General features: G+C 48.7%; 1 protein-coding gene and 1 long non-coding RNA gene across 3 annotated transcripts in view; one reads left to right on the top strand and one right to left on the bottom strand.

Moving 5' to 3' along the window:
• Nucleotides 1-7,255, bottom strand: part of LOC140690472 (uncharacterized) — a 131,023-nt gene extending 123,768 nt beyond the window's left edge. For both annotated transcript variants that reach the window (XR_012065773.1, XR_012065772.1), the window contains exon 1: nucleotides 7,185-7,255. This is a non-coding gene — a long non-coding RNA (uncharacterized lncRNA). The remainder of the gene's footprint in view (nucleotides 1-7,184) is intronic.
• Nucleotides 7,256-15,504: 8,249 nt separating this feature from the next.
• ONECUT2 (one cut homeobox 2) overlaps nucleotides 15,505-25,834 on the top strand; it is a 32,850-nt gene continuing 22,520 nt past the window's right edge. The window contains exon 1 of the mRNA XM_006205749.4: nucleotides 15,505-16,747. Within this exon, the coding sequence (XP_006205811.2) occupies nucleotides 15,505-16,747 (1,243 nt within the window). The remainder of the gene's footprint in view (nucleotides 16,748-25,834) is intronic.

The following is a 25,834-nucleotide window of genomic DNA, read 5'->3' as shown; positions in this document are numbered from 1 at the left end:
TCTTAGCTAGCCTAAGAAAAAAGAGAAGACTCAAATAACTAAGCAAAAAAAAAAAAAAAAAGAGAGGAGACTAAAATAAATAAAATCAGAAATGAAAGAGGAGACATAATAATTGATCCCACAGAAATAAAAAGGATCATAAGAGACTATTATTAACAACCATATGCCAACAAACTGGACAATCTAGAGGAAGTTTTATGACACATACAATCTACCAAGACCCAATCAAGAAGAAACAGAAAGTCTGAACATACCTATGACAAATAAAGAGACTCAAGGAATAATGTTTAAACTTTCAACATAGAAAAGCCTAGGACCAGATAGCTTCATAGGTGAATTTTACCAAACACTTAAAGAGAATACCAAGCCTTCCTAATTCATTGAAAAATTAGAAGAAACACTTTCAAACTCATCATATAAGTCCAGTCTGAAACCAAAGCCAGACAAAGATACCACAAGAAAAGAAAACTACAGGTGAATATTCCTGATGAACATAGATGCAAAAATCCTCAAAAAATACTAGTAAACTGAATATAACAGCGTATTTAAAAAATCATGCACCGTGGCTAAATAGAATTTATCCCTGGAATACAAGGATGGTTCAACGTATGCAAATCAATCATGATACACTCCATTAACAAGATGAAGCATGAAAATCACATGGTCGTCACAATGGATGCATAAAAAACATCTGACAATATTTAACATCTTTTCATGATTAAAATCTCTCAACAAATTAGGTACAGAAGGAACTTACCTCAATACAATAAAAGCCATTTATAAAAAGCCTACAGCAAACATCATGCTCAACAATGAAAAGCTGAAAGCTTTCCTTCTAAGATCCAGAACAAGGCAAGGATGCCCACTCCTACCTCTCCTATTCAACATAATACTGGAAGTTCTAGCCAGAGAAATTAGTCAAAAAAAAAAAAAAGAAATAAAAGCTATCCAAATCAGAAAGTAGAACTCTTTCTGTTTGCAGATGACACGATCAACAAACGTAGAAAACTCTACAGACTCTACAAAAACTGGTGGAACTGATAAGCAGATTCAGTAAAGTTACAAGATACAAAATCAACATACAAAAATCAATTGTGTTTCTATACACTAACAACAATGTATCTGAAAAGAAAATCAGGAAAACAATTCCATTTATAATAGCATCAAAAATAAGGAAAAAAAAAGAAATAAACTTCACAAAAGAAAGTGAAAAAAGAATGAAATAATACCATTTGCAGCAACGTGGATGGACCTAGAGATTACCATATTAAATGAAGTAAGTTAGACAGAGAAAGACAAATATTGTATGATATCACTTATATGTGGAATGTGAAAAAAAAAAGATACAAGTCTTATTTACAAACCAGAAACAGACCAAGGACATAGAAAACAAACTATGGTCACCAAAAGGAAAAGACCAGAGGAGAGATAAATTAGGAGTTTGGAATTAACAGCTACACATTACTATATATAAAATAGATAAACAACAAAGACTCACTGTATAGCACAGAGAACTATGTTCCATTTCTTGTAATAACATATAATAGAAAGTAATCTGAAAAAATGTGTATATATATGTGTGTATGTATATGTATAACTGATTTGCTTTGCTGTACACCTGAAACTAACATTGTAAATCAACTACACTTCAATTAAAAAATAAAATTAGAAAAATGAAAATAAAAAAAGAAGTTCTTACAAGCTTGAGTATTAATATTAATTTATCTCTAAAATCATTCATGATATTTTTAAATAATTAATCCAGCAAATTCTGGAATTCAACTACAATGATCATCTATTTCAACCTGCAGCCCAATTCAACTGGTCCCTACTAATAGCATCCTAATCAGACAGTCACTCAGCTTTTGCAGAATATGCTATGGAAAAAGAATTCACTTTTCATGGGGCAACTTTCCTGTACTCTTGGGCATCCTTAATTATTAGGATCAAAGTCAGATCCTCTGTCACTTTTACCCTTTGGTCCTAACTGCCCTGGGGATCAGGAAAAATTACTCCACCCCTCTGCCACATGACAGCTAGGCAAATATTTGAAGTGGCAGTCAGGTACACCATTTGCTTCTAAACATTTGCTCTAACTCTTCCACATAAAGTATGATTTTCTCTTCCCTGACATCCTGAGAGCTCATGCTAATCTCCGATTTATCAATATCTACATTAAAATGAGGTAGCTAGAGCCAGATAAACCTCCAATTCAGGGTACAGGGCACTGTTACCTTCTTTGTAAGCTATATGCCATATTTCTATTAATGCAACCTAAAATTACATTAGCTCTTTTATTTAGCATAATACTTTTGTATCATTCTGTATGTATATTAAATTAACACCCCCATCTTTGCACATGCATTGTTATCATAATCCTGGAGCCTCCTTTGACTTATATTTTCAGCCTCAGTAAAGGGCTCTTATATGGGTCTTTGGTCAATGCATCGTGTTGGTTTTCATTCTAACATTCATATTTCATTTTGAATCTTGAGTTTGACTTTCAGTATATTAGCTATGACTGCTGGCCCTGGGTCGCCTACAAATTTGATGAGCACGCCTTCTAACCTTCAGTGAAGATTTTAATAAAAAATATTGAACAAGATAGGATCAAAAGCCCTGTGGCAACCCACTAGAGGCTTCCCTCGAGGAAGGCATCCTCAAGTGCTCACTATCTCAAACAGCCAATGAACAAATAACAACACCAAGTTCTAAACGACATGTACTGAATGAGCAGCAAGAAAAACAAATGATACACAGAGAAGAAAATAACACAGCTCAGAACCATCAGACAAGGCTCTATACTTTAGTAATTAATCTCAAATTTAAGTTTGGTTACAAAAGGGCATTTTAAAAGATGCCTTCCTTCCTGAAATGTATACTAGGGCTGCAACATAAAATCCACTTCTTACAGTTGCTATCACCCAGAAAGTTTACAAACACGGTAGTAAAAGATGGTAGGGTTTGAATTATCATAGAGAAGGGGAGAGTAAACCAAGGAAATAAATCTTACCCTGTTATGGACCAACAAACCCCCATAGATGGAAATACTTCCACTGCCCATTTCACTCCACCCACCCCACCCCAAACACCCACTACTATAAGCAACCCCAACACAGAGAAATCAATATTTTAAGCTTATTTATTTATTTATTTAATGATTAATTGGTTTTCCAAGGGATTATTCACTTTTAAAACGGGTCCATGCAGAGGGTTCATTTACAAGGCAAGTGACCCTGGTTTAAAATGTGTGCATGGATTGATACCCAGTTTTTTTAGAATACCAAGAATACAAAATATCCAGGGTTGCTGCTGTTTGCCTACATTGTGTAACAAACCTAATGTTAAACATGACCCTTGAAACTGTTCCCAAATCTCTCCAGTCAGGACACTTAGATGATATAGTAAATATTGCTATGGTTCCACGTTGAAAACACAGGGTTTAAACAAGGATTTAGCCCTGTCAAGTAATTTTTTCGCATGGAACTTAAAATTTCCTTCAGAAGAAGTCCTTCAGTCAAAACTGTGTAATAAATTCCAAAAAATCACTTAACTCTAAAGTAATTCTGGTCTCACTAATCACTTTAAATCATGACAGTTTCTGTTCTTTCATTCTCTGTCTTCTGGTCCTTCTGCCTTTCTTGGTCTGTAAATTAGACACAGATAGGAACCAAGAAACCCAGAACTCACTCCCTGAATGACACCACTTGGAATTAGAACTAAAAGAAAATTCATTTTTTTTTAAAGAGAATCCTGAATGCTTTTGGAATATGAAGTTAATCATTATAAAGTTATCCCATGAGAAGTAGCTTTTTAAGAATGAAATAATGTCATTTGCAGTAACATGGACAGACCTAGAGTTAATCACATTAAGTGAAGCAAGTCAGAGAAAAACAAATATTATATGATATCACATATATGTGGAATCTAAAAAAAAATAGTACAAATGAACGATTTACAAAACAGAAACAGACTCACAGACATAGAAAATAAATGTATGCTTACCACAGGGGCAGGGGGGACAGGGATAAATTGGAAGTATGCGATTAACAGATGCACACTATCATTCATAAAATAGATACACAAGGACTTACTGTATAGCACAAAGAACTACATTCAATATCTTGGAATAAATTATAATGGAAAAGAATTGGAAAAAAAGAATACAGATATACATGTATAACTGAATCACTTCGCTGTACCCCTGAAATTAACACAATACTGTAAATCAACTATACTTCAATTTTAAAAAATAGCTTTTTAAGACTACAAGCCCCAAAAATACTTGGAACTTGACTTAGGGTATCTTTGAAAAAAAGCCCTCAGGAAATTAACCCAGTCACTGCAATAAAAATTAATAGCAGTAATAAATTGGAAATCCTAATCCAATCCTTTATCCTAATATGTTGCAGTGAATAAATGTTATATAAAGTATTCAATAAAAAAAAAAACAAAACAAAGGACCCTACTGATAAAAGGGATTCATATCAAATTAGACTTGAAGTGTGGGAAAGACTTTGGAGAGCCTCTTTAGGAGGAGGGAGCTCCAAGACACACAGAATAATAGGATTGGGACTGGAATGCAGGGCTCTACCTCCAGATCCAGAGCTTGTTTCCACCACACCCTTGACCCTAAGACTGAGGGTGGTGCACTGGCAAACACAGCACCTCCTTAATTGGTAATTTCTAACTTCTCCTGACCAACATCCAATCATACCCAAAAGAGAACGAGAGAAAAAAAATAGAGGGAAACCTGAGCCCATTACTTTGAGATGGGAGCTGAATAACTTGTTTTTCCTCCTTTATACAAAAAATAAACAGTCATCATCATCACTCCACGAAGATGTAAGTTTCATGAGAGCAGGAACCACATCTAACTTGTTCATTGTTCTATTCCCAGCACCTAAATGGTCACATATTTCTGGATGCTTTTTGTTTGCTTTCTGGGAAGTTTTTTCTTCGCTGCCCACTATTCAAATCTGCTTATTTTGAAGTGACTCCCTAAAGTGTGCAGTATAGGTAGAATGCAGTGCCCCCTCCTTTTCACCCTCTGGCAGCTGGGAGCCCGATATATGTGTTAGGAGAGGACACCCCGCAACTGGCTCTTGTAGAAGCAACATGAAAACGTAGGGAGAAGCTTAGAAGTTGCTCTTGGCAGCAGGAACAGAGGCTGCCTGACCAGTCTCCTGAATGGCATGACCCTGACTCTGCTGCGTTCTGTCTTGGTTGCTGCTTGCTTTCCAAATTACATCTCCTGCATTCCTGTTGCTTCTGTGAGCTACCTGGTTCATTCCAGGGAAGTTCTTTTCTACTTAAGTTAATTTAAAACAGCTTCTCTTGCTTGCAACCAAAACCATTATCTAACAGGCACATAGTAGGCATTCAATAAATATTTCTTAAATGAACAAATAAATTAATGAATCAATTGACCATCAGCCTAAGTTTCCATATGACACTTTATAGTTTCCAAGAACTCTTTCGTATTCTGATCATTGTACCTGGTTGCTGCCGTATTCATGTCCCAATAATTAAATTACAATATTTAACCATGGCAAGTTCTTTCTGATGCAAGAGTCAAGTAAAAAAAAAAGAATTTTTTAACACTTAAACTAGGGTTAGTCATAATTTCCCCAAGTATGTCATAATATCATGTGTTGTAGTTTTACCACTACTAGTGGTATCATTTAAGCAACGAGTAATTTATTAAGTGAGAACTCTAAAAATGATTCTGAGTAAGAGCTGGGAAAGCTAAAGTATGAAAATAAAAGGAATTTTTAAAAATCTCCCAGAATAACTCTGATATACAAATAGCTTCAAAAAGAACTATAAAAATGAAACTTCAGATATGAGCTGGCATTCACCAGGTGTACTGGGGTTTGACACACTTCATCACTGAGGGAATGGCATCTTCGAAGGCAAAAATTACGTCCTTTCACAACACAAAAATCTTTGCTTTAATCATATGAAACTAGGTAATCTTGGTTTGATATGAATCTTGATATGAATATGAATATGAATCTTGGTTGGTTAGTGAATCCTTAAAAATGTTTCCACTCACCCCACCTCTACTTTACTGTAGGTAGTCATGCACCATAATTCATTCCCCTACCCCAAATCCTCTACTTAAAAAAAAAAAGTGGTGAGGAGACTAATACTAAAAACTGCCACCAGATCAAATATCATCGTTTTGTAGCAGATGTATATAGAATATCATTTAAAGGATTTTCAGAACCTTCACCGAGCCCTTAAATGGAAAATTTAAGGACTTTCACATTGAAAATGACTGGCCATGTTTGAAACTTGGTGTTTCAAAACACGATGTTTCAAAATTGTCCTATGAAATTCCATATCTTGTCACTGATTTGTGCTGATAAGGTAAAGTATTTGACAAAGCGCACTGCATTTGGTTTATGTGAACACAATGCCCCCAAACCAGGTTTCCCTAGTCTGATAGTTGGAAAACCATTACAAAATCCATTAAACCATCTCAGTAAGCAAGAGACGAAAGGCCATTTTGTGTTCAGTGACCTATACTCAGCCCATGGATTATGAAGCAGGCAATGTAATGAGAGGTCCCTTTCTGACTCTATATTTGATCTCCAGGGAGACAGTGCTCAACTCTTTCCGTGATAAAGTCTGAAGAACACATTCCTCCAACAAAGGAAGATAGAAATACTTAAGAGTAGTTTTAGAAAGAAAGAGGAAAATATTGGGAATGAGGAGCTTTATACCTTTAAGACTTTTGCTCTGCATTGCTTTCGTATTTCCTGTATAATTTGTGATGCCTACAAAATGTCGTATAAAATATAATTTCAAATCGTAATGGAGAGCACATGGCTTTAAGACGGCCAAAGAAGCGGGCATAAAATGTAAAACTCCCCAAAACACTACCGGGCTGCCAGTGCTTTTCCGATACCAAAAAAAGGAGGCGGGTGCTTCTCGTACGCTATCTGAATACATCAAATCCTTCTACATTTTTGTTTCAATTAGAACCACCATGGCTTCTTTAGCATGTATTTTCCGCTCCTTGGCTGACGACACCCAGACATTCCTCCTCAGGGCACGCATTTCTGACTCAGTTTGGGACAAAGGAGAGGAAACGGGCATCCACCGCCTGCCCTCAGGGTGCTCCTGCCCCAAGGCCGCCTGGACTTGTTGCTCTGGCGGCGGCGGCGGGAACTCACCATTGTCCACCGAGTGTGGTTCGCCCTGCCCACGAGGAGGGCGGCCTGTGCGGGCAGCCGGTGTCCGGGGGCTCGGCCGCCTGTCGCACGGCGGCGGTTCGGGGACCGCGCGGCCCTAGGAGCCCGGGACCGTCGCCAGGCGGGGCCTGGAGCCCGGCAGCGGCCGCCCTCGGCCCCCTCGCTCCAGCGTGCGGGACCGGAAGCGCCCCTAGCCCGCCCTTCCGCCGCCAGGACGCGGGCGCCGGGCCCGGGAGCCGCGTGGGGCCTGGGTTTTCCCCGGGGGGGCCCCCCCGCCAGCGCCAGGGGAGCATCTCTCCCCTGCCCTTTGTTTTCAGTTTTCAGTTCCCGTCAAGGAAACAAAGGGCAGGGGAGGGATGCTCCCCTGGCGCTGGAGGGGGCCCCCCCCGGGGAACCCCAGTTCCCCTTCTCCTCAAGAGGCTACGGCAGGCGCCACCCGCGCCCCGCCGGGCCTAGAGCGTGGAGGGGAGCTTGAATCTTGGTGGCCGGACCCGGCCGCGTGCTCCGCGGGGGGCCCGGGGCCGGGCGAGGCCGCCGGATCGAGGGTCACCCGAGGGCCGGAGCCGACTCCCCTCCCTTCCCCCGCGCCCCGCGGCCTCCCCACCCTCTGCTCATTCCGGGAATCAATAGTGTCCGCTGACTTTTCACAATTGCAGCTGTCTAATTCATCAGTGAATAATTAAATCAGAAGCAGCCAGGCCTGCCCGAGCAGGGCCGGGGTTGGCGTCCGAGACTAGGGGTCTCTTCTTCAGATCCTGTCAAATTGGGGGCCCAGGTGGGAGCTGGGAGAGAGGACCGGGGCTAGGCCTCGCCCTGTGTCTCGGCTGAGAGTGCGACCCTTGTCGGGGCGCCTTTCGGAGCGGCTGAGGGAAGCAGGAGCTCCGCTGTGGGGAACAAGCAGGGTGTCAGCCTGGGGAGAACCGGGCATGAGGAGGGACGAGCAGGCTCCGCCGAGGCCCGGCTACCAGTTCCGCAATTTCCCTCCGCGTTTCAGATCCCCCACCAGTCAGGGGCCTCGCATGGGGCTGCGGTTTCGGTTTCGCGCGGACTCCCTCCTCTCGCTGACTTTGCGAAGGGAGAAGAAATGCACCCTCGCGAAGCGATCTGCCTTTGAGGAAGATGGAGAGGAGCACAGAGAAGCGCCTAGAAACGGCATTGATTTAGACATCAATCCCGGCCGGCTCCCGCCGGCTCCCTCCGCCCCTGAGCCATGGGGCCGCGCGGCCCCCTCCTCCAGAAGCGGCTGGGCGCGGGCCCCGGGGCCGCCGGGCTCGGCGGGGCCGGGAGGGCTGGACCAGGGCAACTCGAGGGCGCGGCGGACCAGGGAAGCCACTGGTGGCCACTGGCGCCCGCGGCCTCGACGCCGGCCGGTCGGCGCAAACACGGCTTCCTTGTGGCCAACAGGTCTCCCCGGAGTCAGGCGCGCTGCCGGCATCGCTCTCCAAACCCCGGCGGCGGGACGCCCTCGGAGCCTGGCTTTTTTAGAAGCAGCCAAACCACCTGTGCCCGGGCCAGGCGCGGCCCCGGGGCTGGATCGCGTGGCCCGCGGGGACCGTCTTCCGCTCCTCGAACGAGCACGGCCCCCACACTTACCGAACGGCCGCCTCTGAACCCTGCGGTCGGCCAGAGTTGGTTTTTCTTAACCCGTTTAGAAGAGAAACAGTTCGAAATTTCTCAAAAGTGGCATCGAAGCGATTTTCCAAAGATAAGATGCTCCTAAAATAAACCGAGTGTGCTTTCTATTATATTTTTTTATCGTATTACCTTGAAAGATCAGCTGAGATTCACTTATTTATTTAATATCTTTGGAAGCTGATACCGGAGGAATCTAAAAGAATAAATACATTATGTGATTTTTTTTTAAAGAAGTGGTCTCATTCGCATATATATGTTAAGCCCCTCGGTTAGTTTTCTTAGTTTTCCAACAGAAACATCTTTTGAAATCGAAAATAGTATTTCTCAAGTTTAAAACCTGGCCAACTTTTTTAATACTCTGTAAGTACATTTTTTTAATTCAACGGTAACTAGGCAATTGAAGTTATGCAAAAAGATTTTTAACTCTTGCTCCCATTTTCATAGAGAGGGAAAGTGCTAGGTATTTGCGTTAATGTCTAAACAATTTGGGGGGGGGGGTTATATCCAGAGCAAATAAATGATTGTTTTAAGGTAATAAAAAGCAACGCCTGTGCTTAGTGTCTGAGAGCAACTTGAAAACAGCTCCACTTTCAGGGAGTTAAATTTGTCCTTTTTAAAATCAACTGCAACTTTTTGCCGTCCTTTTGAAAGGACAACAAAAAGATTTCACGCACAAGTTGACCTGAACAAAAGGACCTCACGCCAGTTTTTCTTTTGTGGGGTGACAACTGGAGGAGAGGAAAACTTTAAGTATACTTGAATTGTACTTTTGGAAACCCACTGTAAAAAGAAAATGAGACTGCAGATCCACAAAATAAAGACTTCAGGGCTTTGTAGAGAGAGATAACGGGACAGAAACTGAAGGCCGTTAAGAAAATTCCTCATCGTTTTCAGTCTGAGTTGCTTTCTTAAAGATCTCAACTTTCTTTTGTGGGTGCGGGAAAGCTACGTAGTTGTGAAACCATGTTCGCGGCCCCCCGCGCCACTACTCCCACCAGAAAAGAAGCAGCAGCCCTCTGATCTTCGCAGGTTCGAATCTCAAATTCCTCTTCACTTTTTTTGAGTTTCATTTTCATTGTTCTCCCACCAGCTTCTGTTGTGGTAGCAGCATCAGAAACAACTGGAAGGGGCCTCCAGAGAGGGTTCTGTTGTGGGCCCCGAATTCGAAGGAAGAAAAGTTCTCTGGCAGGGGCTAAAACCCTGGCACCCATCCCTGGCAACAGTCACCTCCAGTCCAGATACGAGGCCCTGGGCACCGACTTCTGCGCAGACTCCTCCCACGAGGGGGCCGGAGAACCCAGAGAGGACAGGGAGAGAGGAGGACAGAAACGTGTACGTGTCTGTGTCCCTGAAAACACAAAACTCCCTCAGTCCCCTATCTGTGGGAGTGGAGGGTGACGATCAAGGTCGGCCGACCTACTCCTAAGCTTTCTTTAAAATTAGGCAGGTGGACACGCACGAAGCTTCGCTCTGCGGAGCTGGGATTCCGACTGCCGCTGCCTCTCCAGACTCACCGCCCCAGGAGCAGGTGCCAGTGCTCTTTCGAGCGGGGTCTCCTCCCATCCCTCCCTTCCCCCAAGCCCGCCCACTCCCCGTGCCCGGACTACTGAGGTTGGGTGGATTTGGCCCAGGCTCCCGCTGGGTTCGCGCCTCGGCCCTGCTCCCCACCTTCGAATCCAGGTGCAGGGCTGGCTCCAAGAGACCGCTCCCCTCGGCGGGGAGAGCTCTGGGAGCTTCGTTTTTCTTTCCCTAAGAGGCTAGCTGAGGGTGGGATGAACGCTAACAAACTCCACCGCTTCCCCGATCCTGGCGCAAAGTGCCCTTTGTCCGTCGAAAAGTTAAGGGCAGTCCTGGGCCAGCTCTTCTAAGTAACACGGCGTTTTCGATTTTAACGACATCCACGCAGAGCCAGAAGCAGGCGAAAAGAACATATTCGGCCTCACTACCTAGCAAACTTTTTTTTTTTTAACTTTCCTTGATTCACCTGGAATCTGAGAAGTGTCGGTGAATTTCTGAGCTGAGAAACAGAAGGGAGTTAGTGGGGCTGGGCTTGAAATTTAGTTTTCTTCTGCCTATGTTCGACCAGCACGATCTTTCAGGCAGCAGAAAACTGCAGCTAATGGAGATATCAAACAGAGCCACAGCTCGGAAGGCTCCTTTCCCGCCACCAGCACCCACCGTCCATCTGCAAGTGTAATCACAGACTTGCGGTGTCTTCATCACCAGGGGCTCCGAGAATGGGGGAGAAAATTCTCCGTCATTAAAAGGAACCCTCTATTATCACTATTTTTATTTGTGTATAGCAACATAAGAATTTCTCCCTAGTCTTAAAATTCCCCCACAATATTGAAACACCATTTGTTGTCCGATTCATACAAACGCTTGAGGCCTTTCTGGAAAACCATTACCATTCAATAGCTAGAAAATTGCTCTCCTTCCTTTAAAAAAAAGGTGGGGGGGGGGCACAGCAGCAGCTACGACAGACAACAAAAACTTTCTCCTGCATAATCCTGGCTCACGGAATGACAAAGAAATGATATTGACTTACCCCTGAACGGATGATGTGTTTGATAAGGGGGGGACTTTTTTTTTTTTGAAGATTTCTGTGTTCAGGAGCTGCACAGACAGCTGCAATTCATAGGCGACGCTGATTGCCAGAAACGCTATGGATTGGCATGGGGTCTGCAGCTCACAGATCCTGATCAATACCCCTACACTCACACGCCAGATGGTTTGGGGAAGGACAAAAATAAAATAGTCCAAATCAACCCACCATTATGTCTTTTTGTAATGCTCTGATAAACCTAGTTGCAGCACAAATGTGTTCTGCCCAACACAAAACCTTCAGGATTTTGAACATTTGGGTGGAAATAAGCAGCCCCCCTCTTCCTGGGGTTTGGGCTAAGGTTACTGTTGTTTAGTGAAAACAGAGCTGGTTGGGCCCCATATCCAGATTGGGTTTACTTGTGGTCTGTTTATTTTTTTTCTGTGAATAATTTATAGAGTCTCTGTTTTAATTGAACGTTCTCCTCTCTCTCCCTCTCGGAGCCTAAAAAAAAAAAATTAACGTTAAAATACGTCTGAAAAGCTCCGACAGTAAAAATTTCCAGCCTCTTCCTGCCCTTGCTAACTCAAATTCAGATTTATTTTCTTTTACAGTACAACAGCTTACATTTGTTGTCGAAGCTGCATTTTTATTCACAGGCTTCTTTAGACCCACTTAAGTGTCTGATCGTGAAGAAAATCGGACCTGCCGATGTGGTATTCTAAGAAACGAATATCCTGCTTCTGGTATAATGGCTGGTGAAACTGTCTGTCGAGATTCTGATAGTCGTGAAGGAGCACTCCCACTATCACACTTCTACACGGTCAGAGGGAATAGGAGTATAACTTCAAATTAAAAGAAAAAAATTCTGAGTACCAGAACTTCTGAAGGTTAGAGCATGTGTGCTAAACAAGGGGCAGTTAAAAAGCGACTCCTCCTTTTTATTTTCTTGAAGAACTGTAGAAAAAAAAAAGCAAAGACATTTCAAAACATATTTGAAAATCTTATTAGTACTGATATTCTTACATTTTTCTTCAAGTAGATACTAAATATTTTTTCCTGTTTAGAAAGAAAGGATGAAAACATGCAAACCTAATTCAGAAAACATTAGGATGCTGACTAAACAAGCACATTAATTTTTCTTTTAAATAGGATCTAGGTTGAAATACAAAACCTCAAACCACTGTTAGAAAAACAACGTGGAAAATCAGCTTTAATCTAGCCCAATGAAATTATACACAAAGAAGCCAATACGATTTCATGATTTCCCTGAGATCGCCGATATTGATCGAGGGAAGGGGGAAGGGAGGGAGGAGGGAGGGAGGAAGCAGGGCAGCGAGAATATGCAACTCACCTTTCAACTCCCCAGCACGTGACTGCTCCCAGGCACACCAAGATGCAATATCTAGGAGCAGATTTATCTTGGTGGCCTGGTAAATGAGTTTATCATTTTGAAAAATTATTTAAATGGCAATTTATATGCCTAGATTTCTATAGGAGGTACTGCCTACCCCGATGTCCCAGCCAGGGGTCACTGGCCACTCCTTGAGCCTGAAGCCAGGGCAGAGGAGGCAGCCTTCATTCAGCACTGGGGCACGTCAGACAGACTCTTCCCCTGCCTGGCTCGTCTCCTGCCCTATTTCAGTTTCTGAGCACTCCTGGACCAACAGGAGGTTGCATTCTTGTGAACTTTTGTTCAACTTGGCGTGTATTTCATACACTAACTGTTTCAAGTTATCTCAAATGTCCAGCCGCCATATTTAAGGTGCGGAGTGGTAGAGAGACAGTAGGAGAAGGTGAGGGAGAGAGGAATGTTAGAGAAACAGAAAACTGAGTGATTTTACCTGTCTAGTATTGTGACATTAAAGACATGAGAAGCTAGAAAAGTATGTCTAGCAAAGCAGGGGATCGTCCACTTTCTTATCCAGGCTTTGATATCACAGAGAAGAAGCTATTTGAAAGAATAATTGGCAAGGTATTGGCCTGAGCTCAATAAAGTTGATCTATAAATAGTGTCACCGTACATTCATGTGGCAGGATGATGCGGTAGTAGGGGTGGATTTTTTTGCTCTGTAGCTAGAAAAGAGAGGAGGGCAGCCGTAAAAGGTCACCGAGACTAAGAACTGTTTTCCAAATAAATTAAATCTTTCTCTAGCGCCAGGAAGGCATATTCCAGACTGTGTCCTTGTTTTCTTATCAAGTTTTCTCTAACAGCTGTAAGTGGTTGGAGGGGGCTGTCTTAAGGAGACCCCCTGCTCTTCTTTTGACAGCTGATCAAAAGAAAATAGGTCACGCTTCTCAAACTTATGTCCACCCTGTCCTTAATTACTGTCTCTTTAAACAAAGGCAACATCTGCGCAACCTCAGCTAGCTTGAATCTTCGGAGGCAAACAGAGCGCAACCTGCTTTGGAAGAATCTGTTACTTGTAAGGCTTTCAATGACGAGTGGCTCTCTTCAACGACCTCTCCACTCCTACCCGGGCCGCAGAAATCCCCACCTTCTCTCTTCCCCAGTTCCACTCCCAGTCGCAGACCCGGTTTACTAAACAACGCAAATCGTAGGTAGATGAAGGTGCACTTTTCAAGCAAGCTGAGGTTTCTGAAACTCGCCAGAGGTCTGGTCTTCTCGGAAACAAGATTTGGGCATATAGATATCGGCTCCGTGTCATCTACTCACAGTCTAACCCGGGGCATTCCTCTCCGGCGATTCTAGAAAGGGGGTAGGCGAGGGGGGAAAGGGAAAGAGATAGAGAGGGAGGGAGGGGGGAGGGAGAGAGAGAGAGAGAGAGAGAGAGAGGGAGAGAGAGAGAGAGAGAGAGATCCGCGCGGGTAACGACCTGGACGGTTTACACACTCCCTGCCCCCAGGAGAAGTTTGTTCACTACTGGCATCTGCAACAACCATGATGTGCACTGCCCCCCCCCCTCCAACCCCACCTCTTCTTTCCAACTCGCTCGCCCGGCAAGCACTTGGTCACCTTGAAACCGCAGCTCTTGGAGTTCTAATTTTGTTTTGCAATCTAGCAGGGCCCTTCTGAAGGCTCATAACTGAGAGATTTATGGGCTTGCTAGGTAATTAAATGATGTTATTGTGTTAACTTTGCATGCATTACCGCGGCCCGCACGGCGGGTGGGCTTGCGTCTGCCGGCCGCAGCTCGCTGGCGGCGAGGGCGCTGGAGTTCGCTTCGCTCTGTGGGATTATGCACTCCCCAGTCTTGGGAATTTACCCTGCATTAGAATACATTAGCGCCTGTATTTTAAAAGGCTAAACTACTGGCTCCCAGCTACGGACCCTTGGGCAGTGGCTTGTTAGAAGATTTGTGTTTGTTTTTATACCAGCACGTAGCTGGAGTCTTTTTCTCCTGGCTTACTAGCCTCCAGAAAAGCTTTGGGGTGAAGCGAAGGGAACTAAAGCAAATGCCCTTTTCCCCAGATCGCAGCAGCTCCGGAGAGACAGAGCAGCATCTTTAACGTAATTTCTCTCCCTCGCTCGTACTATCCCCTCTCTCCCCACTACCCACTCTTCCCCTCCCTCCCTCTCCTTGACGTTTGATTCCTGTGGCAAAGGAGGAATAAAAAAAAAAGCACAGAGCCGTCAGCCAAACATGAAACGCGCGGCCGCGCCCCCTCACCAGCCATTGGCAGTTGAGCGCAGGAGGCCCGCCCCCGAGGGAAGCCGCGGCCGCGGAGTGGCTGCTCGCGACGCCCATCGGGCACTACCCCGCCCCCGGTACGGGAGGGTAGGTTGGCTGCCCCGGCGAGCGGCAGAGCCCTTCTGGACAGCTCCCGCTCACCCAAACAGAAGACGTCGGCGCCGGAGCGGGCTCGGACATGGCGAGGCAGCGCGCCGGCCCGAGCGGCGGGGCCCGGTGATCCCTCCCTCCTTCCCTGCCCCCTCCCCTCTCCCGCACGCACGCCCCGTCCGCCCCCACCCCGCCCCCACCCCGGGCGCGCCCGCCCGTTCGCAGCCTGGGGCGCACACCCGCACGCACGCTCCCCCTCCACACACTCACGCACTCCCGCGCCCCCCCTCGCTCCCGCGGCCGAGCTCCGCCACGCGCGCCTCGCCAGCCCGCCGGCCGCCCCCGCCGCCCCCGCCGCCCCCGGGCCCCGATGGACTGAATGAAGGCTGCCTACAACGCCTATCGATGCCTCACCAAAGACCTAGAAGGCTGCGCCATGAACCCGGAGCTGACAATGGAAAGTCTGGGCACTTTGCACGGGCCGGCCGGCGGCGGCAGCGGCGGGGGCGGCGGCGGGGGCGGCGGGGGCGGCGGCGGGGGCCCGGGCCATGAGCAGGAGCTGCTGGCTAGCCCTAGCCCCCACCACGCGGGCCGCGGCGCGGCAGGCTCGCTGCGGGGCCCGCCGCCGCCGCCGCCGCCGCCGCCGCCAACGGCGCACCAGGAGCTGGGCACGGCGGCAGCGGCGGCGGCGGCGGCGTCGCGCTCGGCCATGGTCACTAGCATGGCCTCGATCCTGGACGGCGGCGACTACCGGCCCGAGCTCTCCATCCCGCTCCATCACGCCATGAGTATGTCCTGCGACTCGTCCCCGCCCGGCATGGGCATGAGCAACACCTACACCACGCTGACACCGCTCCAGCCACTGCCGCCCATCTCCACCGTTTCGGACAAGTTCCACCACCCGCACCCGCACCACCACCCGCACCACCACCACCACCACCACCACCAGCGCCTGTCAGGCAACGTCAGCGGCAGCTTCACTCTCATGCGCGACGAGCGCGGGCTTCCGGCCATGAACAACCTCTACAGTCCCTACAAGGAGATGCCTGGCATGAGCCAGAGCCTGTCCCCGCTGGCCGCCACACCGCTGGGCAATGGGCTGGGCGGCCTCCACAACGCGCAGCAGAGCCTGCCTAACTACGGGCCCCCTGGCCACGACAAAATGCTCAGCCCCAACTTCGACGCGCACCACACTGCCATGCTGACCCGCGGTGAGCAACACCTGTCCCGCGGCCTGGGCACCCCGCCCGCGGCCATGATGTCGCACCTCAACGGCCTGCACCACCCGGGCCACGCTCAGTCCCATGGGCCTGTGCTGGCGCCCAGCCGCGAGAGGCCACCCTCGTCCTCTTCGGGATCGCAAGTGGCCACATCAGGCCAGCTGGAGGAGATCAACACCAAAGAGGTGGCCCAGCGCATCACCGCCGAGCTGAAGCGCTACAGCATCCCACAGGCGATCTTCGCGCAGAGGGTGTTGTGCCGGTCTCAGGGGACTCTCTCCGACCTGCTCCGGAACCCGAAACCGTGGAGTAAACTCAAATCTGGCAGGGAGACCTTCCGCAGGATGTGGAAGTGGCTGCAGGAGCCCGAGTTCCAGCGCATGTCCGCCTTACGCCTGGCAGGTAAGCTCAGAGGCTCGCCTGGAGTTAGGTTGCAGGGAGAGAGCTCCGGGGTGCCTGTGGCCCCGGGTAAGCGCGCCTAGCCACTTCTCTTGGTTTTCTGCTCCTCTCCCCTCAACAGTTCTTACTTTTTCTGTACTATGTTTCTTCTTCCGTTTCCTTTTTCTCTTTGTCTGTCTTCTTTTCTCCCTTTTTTCCCCTTCACTTTTTTCTTTACTTCTCTTCCTTCCTACCTCCTTGTCTCCCGAGCTTCATTGGCCGACCCCCGCCCCCATTTCACTCGCACTCTGCTTGACGTGCCAACTCTGCCCTCTTTCCAACCGTATCCAGTTGTGGGAGGCGAAATGGGGGTATGCCGTGTCAGCTAGGAGCTTCTCTTTCCAGGATTCACAGAGATGGGGGATTGCCCTTACTCAAAATCCTGTGCTCTTAAACTCTTGCTTAGACAATACACTTCAGTTTACCAGGCTGCCTAGTCTCCCTATGTGGAGGTAGTTGTGGTGGAGGGGCGGGGGGGGGTGCTTTGCTCTACAGAAGGGAAAAAGATCTTTCTGCTCTCCTCCGACCCACCATATGAGGCAAACTTCTTTGGCCACTGACAAGAGTCACAGCTTGCCCAGGCGGAGAACGTGTAGCCAGGCTACAACAGCGCTTCCGAGACCACCTCTGGCCTTGACATTAGCGGGGGCACTTTCTGACGGAAAGCAGGCTTGGGCCAGTCTCGTGTCACTGCCCACAGTGAGGGGAGGTGCAAGGATGAAGGTCGGGAATGCCATATTTACCTCTTTGGGAGGACAAGAGAGGAGAAACGAGTGTGGAGAGCTCCCTGCCTTACTCGCCGGCCGCCCTTGCCCCTCTCCCAGCGTTTGCTGGGATTTGCCGAGGTTTGGTTGGCCTCCGGGAGAGGCTAGGAGCTCGCGGGAAGCGGTGCTGAGAAATTAAGATGCAGGTTAGTTAACGCATCTTGGCCGTGGGCTACAGGCTCCGCCTTTGCGTTAAGCGGACGCTGATGGTGCGCTTAGCTCGGCGGCAGGGAGGGCCGGCGGCCGGCGGGAGGGGACTGGGCGACGCGCCGGCTACATTGTTCTGGAGCGGGCTTGGCTCTTTGTGCCTCCTCTAGCGGCCGAGCCGCGAGGTACAGCCCTCTATTGTTCTAGGAGCGCAGAAACCTCCTGTGTGGGCGGCGGGAGCGAGAAAGACGCAGCCGTGGCTGTGACTGGCACACAGTTGGGCGCTTTTGTGCGCACAGACCCAGCGCGGTGCGCGTGGCATTTGCGCTGCCCCCAGGACCCAGCCGCGGGCCAAGAAGGGCAAAGTGTCCAGGCGCCCCACTGGGGAGGACTCACGTACCCGACTGCAAGCCAGGATGGGCAGCTTCTTTTGGACTGGGGCTACCTCTTCAGATCGTCGGGTTATCTGGGGGGACAAGTCGTGGTGGCAGTGATTTAGACTGGCGCGCACAGTGGGGTCTCGCGCGGCTGCGAGCCTGTGGCACACAACGCGCTTCTGGAGAGGCGAGCTCAGGCTTCTTCTCCGGCTCCCCGGGGCTTTCCTCGCACCGCTGAGCCTGGCTTATGAGGTGCATTCTACCGACGCCCGACAGGGCTGGGGCTGTGACAGGCAGCGTGTTCGCCCAGGCTTGAGGAGGGGGCGTTTCCACTCTGACAGACTCCGCCTTTGCCCACTGTTGAAGGATTCCAATCTCGAGTCAGTAATCTCGCAGTGTTGATCTGAAAAGGTAAAGAAAACTAGTTTTCCCCTCAGAGCTTCCCCAAATCTGGGGCTCCAGATAGTTTTGCATGGATTTAGAAACCAACTGTATCTTTCTCCAAATTTAGCTTACTCTTCATCTTCTGCAGTTTTCTCCGATTGCTTTTGGTTCCTAGCAAAGATTAAGCAGTGAATAGAGAGGAGCAGTGAAAAATAAACTGGAAGCTTACTGACAATTCTGAACAATGTAGTACCCCTTTGTCTTAGGCTCCGGAAAACGTTCTTGGTTCCTCTCAGGTGAGTTCTAGCGAGAGCTGGATTTCTGGGTACAGGCAGCCTGAAGAAATTTAGCAGTTGGTCTTGGGGAAGTGGGGCTGGAGTACAGTTGAAGGCAGGATGACAGCTATTCAACTCCAGCCCATCTCAGAGCACTGCCGCCCCCTCACGCCTGCCGGGCAAAGGACGGAGCTTTTTAAAAACAGGTGTCTTTTGCCTGTGTGTGTCGAAAGTGATGTGGAAAGTAATGCTTTGCCTATTAGCTGGTCTGATGCACTTTTACAACAGCCTTTACAATGCCCTCAAGCATTGCTGGGGTGAGGGAGAGTGTGGCATCATCTGAGCAGGGGGTCCCCGGTCCCACCACCCACCATGGGAGAGTCCCAGGGTCACTCCTCAGAGGCTGGCCTTGGGCAGCACCGGGGCTTTTCAGAGCAGGAGCAAGAAAGCCCCCTCAGTGGGAGACTGAAAGCCTCCTTCAGCAAGTGGGGATTTCCTGCCAAGGACCCTGCTCTGCTCAAGCATTCAAATATGTGTCTGTTTTATTACCCCGAGTTGAAAAGGGACAAGAGCTTTAGCCTTTTTATCTGGCCATTTTATCAGCAACTACAAGTGTGTTGAGTGGTTATTATTACATAGGAGTCTTTTCAGTTTGGGGTCAGTAGATCAGTCTCTTCAGACACTGATGCAGAAGCTGGGACTGATAAGTAGGTATTATGTGCTCAGAAGCGCTAGGAGACAGAAGCAAATGGAGAAGAAAAGCTGAGGCCTTCTCCTCTAGGAGTATCGATCGGAATCCCGCCGGATGCTGCTGAGGGAGCACACCATTAGGCTCCCAGGGTTAAACAAGCCTAGTTTAACCCACAGGACTGCTGTGCCCGACTCCCAGGTACACGCCTCGCAGAGACCGGCTGGCCCCCTCATCTCACCGAGACCAGGTCCATCTCTATCTCTGTCTCCTTTTTCCCCCCTTTCTCTTTCTCATTTCGGGGCCCCCAGAGGCCTAAGCAGATAGGAGTTTGAGGCACCGCGGAGTTAAGATGTCTGATTTGGGACAGCATCGGCAACCTCACCCTTAGGAGAAGTACACTCGGTCACAACAGAAGCGGTCCTTCGTCTCCTCTCCCAGCCACATTCCGCGGCTTTCTTCCTTGCCCACCTCCTCGGCGTATCCACAGCCTCGGATAGCATTTCAAAGGGTAAGGGAGAAGATGTCGGGGAAACTCAGGTTGCTCCAAGATTAGATTTAGGAGAAATGGGCTCCAAGTACACGACTTCATTCCTAAAGGGTGGTGAGGGTAGCAAGTGGTTGCAAGCGCGCCGCGTTGGGCCTCTTTGGCGGTCCCCAGGGCTGGTTCTCGAAGGGCAGGAAGCGGCAACGATAAACTCCCTCGGTCAGAGCACAAACCCTCTAAGGCTTTGAGCCCAAGGAGACTCTGACCCAAGCACAAACACGAACTAGGAGGGACGGAGAGAACCCAGGCAAGAAACTGGATGGGCGTCTTGCGGAGGAAGATCCAGGCCCGATAGCGAGAGTGGTTTCCTCCTACGACCGCAAGACAAAGCAGAGCCCCCGACAACATACCCTGCCGAGGTTTCTGCCTCCCATGAGCCTGACGGACAGACGCCCGGCCTTCTCCAGACAACTGCTCCCCGCGGCCAATCTGGGGCCAACACTGTGAGGCAGCGGTGGGCCCTTAACCAACCCAACGAGATGTCGTCTGGGCTACCTGATGCCCGCGGCGATGGAGAGTGGCCAGGGCAGTACGCAGTGGCACCTGCCAGGGGCACCACGTTCGTGCGCATGTCCTTTTGGCGCCAGGGGAAATCCTCAGGCTGCGCTAAACCTAAGGGCGAGGGCCGAGGGCCCGGGCCTCATCTGTAGAGCCCACCACTCTTTTCCCCTCCCGTTGGTCTGGCTTCCGGCCCGGCTCAGCCAGTCTCTCCCGACAGTTTGGGATCCGATCTGGAGAGGCGACTGTAGCCCACGTCGGTACGGAACACACGGTGTTTCCGCCCGCTGGCAGGTCGGATTAAGAATTGAAAAGCTCGCTACAGTCCTTGCTTAGTCAAGTTCCAGGTGCCTCGAGAACACCTTCCTAACTTGCATTAGAGTGGCCGGGAGCGAGGCCGAGCAGGCGGCATGCGAGGGAGGGTAGTGAACCCGAGCGCGAGAAGTAGCCCAGGCCGGCGGGCGCCCTCGGTGCGAGAGGCTGCGCACTAATTTTTATTCCAGGCTTTCCACCGTGTGGTTATGTCACTTTCTCAAACAAATGTGTATATGAAGGGAGATCGATGCTGATAATGTTTAGAAGATTAAAAGAGCATTAATGCTGGCAACAATAACGTAAACGTGTGGACCCAGATTTCATTGATCTGGAACCTGATCCGGCGCGTTTCCAGTAAGCCCGACGGCGCCCTCTTCCCAGCAGAGCGCTCGCCAGCGCCTCCCCGGCGCTCTTGCCGCGCAGCTCTCCGCAGCGCTGCTGCTCTCCGAGGCGCTGCTCTCCGCAGAGCTGCTGCTTTCCGCGGCGTTCTTGCCGCTCAGCTGCTTTCCGCGGCGCTGCTCCTCTCCGCGGCGCTGCTCTCCGCAGAGCTGCTGCTCTCCGCGGCTCTTCTGCCGCGCAGCTTCCGGAACCAGCGCTCCTGCCGCGCAGCTTCCCCAGCTCCAGGCGGGTTCTCGGGTCGGGCCGCTGCGCCGCTCCCGCGCGGCCCTGGCCCGCTACATCCCCCCCCCCCCCCCCCCCCGGCTTTCTCCTGCCGCAGGGCTGCCAGCCGTCTCCCTGAATCCCCGCGCGCGCACTCCGCTTTCTGCGCCCCCGCTGCGGACTCTCCGGGTGGTTGGCATCGCGCAGGCCGTGCGGAGGACGGCGCCTGAGGTCTCCCATTCCTCTGGTTATCGACGGGCCTTCACCTCCTCCCCATGTGGCCCGCGTCTGGTCTAACAGGGCCCAGGGCAACTCATCTTCTTCCATTGAAACTAGCCAGGAAATTTGGTCTTCTCTTGGTATGACATAGAAGCCATGTCTCTAAAGCTGCCTACTAACCTCGCAGCTTCCGGACCCGCGGATCCCCTTCATCCGTATTTGTTCTCGCTAAAAAAGAACAATCGCCTTAAATGTTCCCATTCGCAGGCTTTCTACACCGATGCATTAGTTGGACAATTAAATGAGGCCCAAGTGATAATGGTTGGGGCTTCATCCCTTAGAGTAGCCTGCTCTGCTCTGGGCTAGTTGGGTCAACCAGGGAAGAATCTTGTTTCTTACCCCAGCTGGGGCAGAAAGATAAGAAAACCAGACTGGGGGGACCCTCCCCTTCCCACAAGGCGGAGAGAACGTCCCCTCAGAACCAGGACTCAAAGAGGTTTTCTCTGAGACACCTGAATCGACTGGAAAAGAAACTTCAAAGCTTTTCCTTCCTGCCAACCGGCAGGGGAGACCTCCACACTCTGCCAGCCGCTCCCTTTGCCACCTGGCTTATTCTCCCAGAAGGAACACTGAATGAATGAAAGAGCTGGGGCGGTGATGGGGGTAGGATGAGAACTAAATTGTTTGGGTTTTTTAAAATTATAAATTCTCCAATTTGAGAAAACTAAGCTTTTCCTTCAAGAGAAGTTCTGAATCAGGAGGGAAAATTCCTCCCCCAAGAACGAAATGAGAAAAAGGAGGAAGGAAAGGTGAAAGGGGGGAAAATCGTATCTTTCATTGTTCTGCTTTGACTTGTGGCAAAGGGTAAGCAGTTATTTCTTTCTGTTCCCCACTCCCTGGAGAGGGGGGTCATCTTCCCACCAGTGGGTTTCCTTAAAGAAAGGAGGTTTGATACAGCTCCTTGATTGCTGGTCAGAACGAGCCCTACCCCATTCTGAAAACTGTAGTGAACTAGGTCAGGTGATCAGATACAGAAACCAAAAAGGTTGAATTGTTTCCTTCTGGTGAGAAGGACAGCTGGCCCCTTCTTACATGCCCATGTGAAGGGTCTTTAGGTTCTGGGAGAGGTGAGTCGGCTTTTGGATCGTGGAGTCTTAGACTCTTCCCCGCCCCCACCTTAAAATCCCCAAACAGGGCTGGATTCCTGGTGAACGGTGCGGTGAGGGTGGGGCAGAGGGGGAAAAGGGCTTCCCCCGGATTCTCTGTGTTTCCAAAAGGAGAGGGGCCCCACTTCCCTCTTGAGACACAGGTCTGCCCGGAGATAAAGAGGGCCCCTGGTTGGGCTTTACCTTCCAGAGCCTCAGGCCTGAACCCTGCGAGAAAAAGAGGCTGCCTCTCCTGCTGTCTTCAACCCAGAACTTCACTTTAGGGTCACCTCTTGGTTTTCTGGCCTTTTGAACCTGTTTCTAAAGAAGAGCAGAGGAAGGGAGTTGAAGAGTTCTCAGGAAGAAGGTCCTGGACCCCACCACACTACGCTGGTGGCTGGTGTTGGCAGAAACTGTCTTGAGGAAAAGTGGTATCATGTCGGGGTATCCCTGGAGGAATGAAAACCTCCGAGGAGAAGCAGAGAGATTTAGTTTCTGGGTTCTCGCCAAAGGAAGGGAAATGAGGAGGGAATAAATAGAAATAATTGTCTGGATAAAGGGCCCTGGGGAAAAGGGCGAATATTGAGGAACCCTGGGCCTTAAACATCATCTACAGACTCTGCATTATCCTCATCCCCAACCCTCATCCCCAACCCTGACCCAGGGAAAGTTGCTTCCTCCAAGGGGATACTTTTCTTGGTAGGAGGAGACCATTGTGTCAGAGCCCAGCAGTCATTTATGCTGTCTGGTCCAGGGCCTGCTCAAGGTGGGCCGGGCCCATCATCACCGCTCGTCACCCAGTCCATCCTCCTATAACACACTCCAGTGCTTTCAGGAAAGGCTTTTTTCATTTCCAAGACTCACTCCAGGCAACGACGCTGAGAAATGTGCGTAGGTCTTTGTAGGGCCAGAGAGGGAGGAGCTAGGGAGTTTGATTGGATAACTCAGCCCATCTGATGCATGACAAGGTGCAGATGGGCGAGGCAGGGAGGTAGGCTAGGGGCGCTGCAGACAGAGCTAGTCTCACTGGGGGAGCAGGATTCCTAGAAGCTGTGGACATTTGTTATTGAAAAACTGTCCCACACAAATTGTCCCAAAGGGAAGGGAGGCTCTGCGTTCCACCTTGGCGCCTCTCTCGCCATTTGAAGATCCATTACTCTTCTGTAGAAAGCAGACTTTGTTTGGGTTGGAAGCACACCTCCAACGTAATTTAATCAGCATTGGACTTTGGCTCATGTAATCAAATATACATATACTTTCTCCTGCAGGAAGAAAAATAATTTCTCTGTAACTGGTATTGACTTGAAGCCATGTAATTTCTGGAAAGCATCACATTTTTAAAAGGAAAGGTAAAATGAAGGGGGAAAGAACCCACAGTTTTAGTGGTTTCCCTGGTAATAGCTAAGAGAGCCAGTTACTGCCTAAGAGAGGGCAGAAGGAGCATTCTAGAGCTCAAACACTTGGGCTGCTCCAATTGTAGGTATCCCACTCCGGCGTCCTCTGTGTAGTCAACCTCCCAAATCTATATTGGTAGGAAACAAGGCTGACTGGCTCACTAGATCCTAGGAATTTGGGCTTTATATTTATGTTGGGTTGAGACATCCTTGGAGGAACCTGTTTGGCGCTCCATTTATTTCAGTCCTCTTTGGAGAGACCACAGGCAGCAGCAGCAGGATCCTCGGGGGATGAGGGGAGGCAGGAAGCCCACTCCATCGTCCAGGACCTTGAGCTCGAAGCTCTGCCCTCGAGCATCCCCCAAGACAAGCTTGGACTCCCCACCCCCATGGCGAGGCTCTGGGCTTTACCCAAGTTGGGTCTGTTAGGGAATCTGTTGTAAACACAGATCCATTGATTTGCATTTGTCAGAGAGTAAAGTTAAACCAGTGAAAAGAGAAGCCCTTACCCTTTTATGCAGGGCCAGGGAAACCTTTCATATTGATCCTATTGATCCAACCTTTCCCTTTAAGGAAACCACATAGTTAAAGACCCTCGTTCAATAGATTTACCCTCAGTGCTTGTGATACTCCTTTAAGTGTTCTCATCTAGGATAGCTGGGCATTAAGCCCACACTCCAAACCAAACAAAAATGAAAAGGGGGTAGGAGGGGAGGAGTCAGGAGGCAGAATTGTGGGAAGTGAAACTGAATCAAACTGAAATGTGTAATGACTCAGTTGGGGATGTTTTTCTCATTCTTCAAAGATGACATGTGGAGATAAGGACAAAATAGATGCATTTAGCATCTCTCTCTCTCTCTCTCCCTCTCCACAAAACAAAATCTGTTTACATGCTAGAGTAGCAACATCTCAGGAATATCACTTTCTACTGTAAAATTATTTAAATCAAGCCACTGACTTGGTTCGTTTAGGCTGGTTCACTTAAAAGCAGTACTACCACAAAAATTATTTTAGTTCACTTGTAGTAAATTAGGAATAGAATTGTCCCCAGAAACGCAATAGTCTAGACTCTGTATATGAGCAAGGACACTGAAGTTACTTTAGAAGAGAGAGGGGCTTGGAGTTATGTGTTCTGACAGATGTGGGTAGAAACTAGACCGAGAGTAAGGTACAACTTTTCTTATAGAGCAGTGTAGATGAAACAGGAATTGCTAAATATTGCTCGATATCCCTCATGTTTGCAGATATGAACAGGAAAGTCCTCTTTGTTTCCAGAACTGTTGGCATGATCCATTTTTTCTTTCTTGACCCTTTTTGTTCTGTAAATAACATTCATTTGTGATTTTTTTCAACATGTTCCATGCGCTATTCCTAATTGGCTGTCTCTTGGGTTTTGTTCAGACATTCATGTTTGTTTTATGTGATTGAAAAATATTAATGATTCCTTAGGTGAGCTAATGTATTTATCTGCTGAGTGAGTTCAAAGGGCAGAGTTCAGCTGTGGTTCAGGTTAATTGAACAGGAAGCAGTGAGCTCGCCAGTCTGTGCTGAACAAGGGACCAGTCCCTTAAAATATCACACTCAGCAAACACACAATTTCACTGTCCTCATCCTAGAGTCTGATGTAAGAGGCTCAGATCAACTTGGATTGCTTGTTTAAAAACCCAAAGCAAAGTACAGCAACTGCAACAAAACCCC

This window comes from Vicugna pacos, chromosome 30 (assembly GCF_048564905.1).
Source record: "Vicugna pacos chromosome 30, VicPac4, whole genome shotgun sequence".
NCBI lineage: Eukaryota > Metazoa > Chordata > Mammalia > Artiodactyla > Camelidae > Vicugna > Vicugna pacos.
This window is presented reverse-complemented; position numbering and strand designations above follow the sequence as displayed.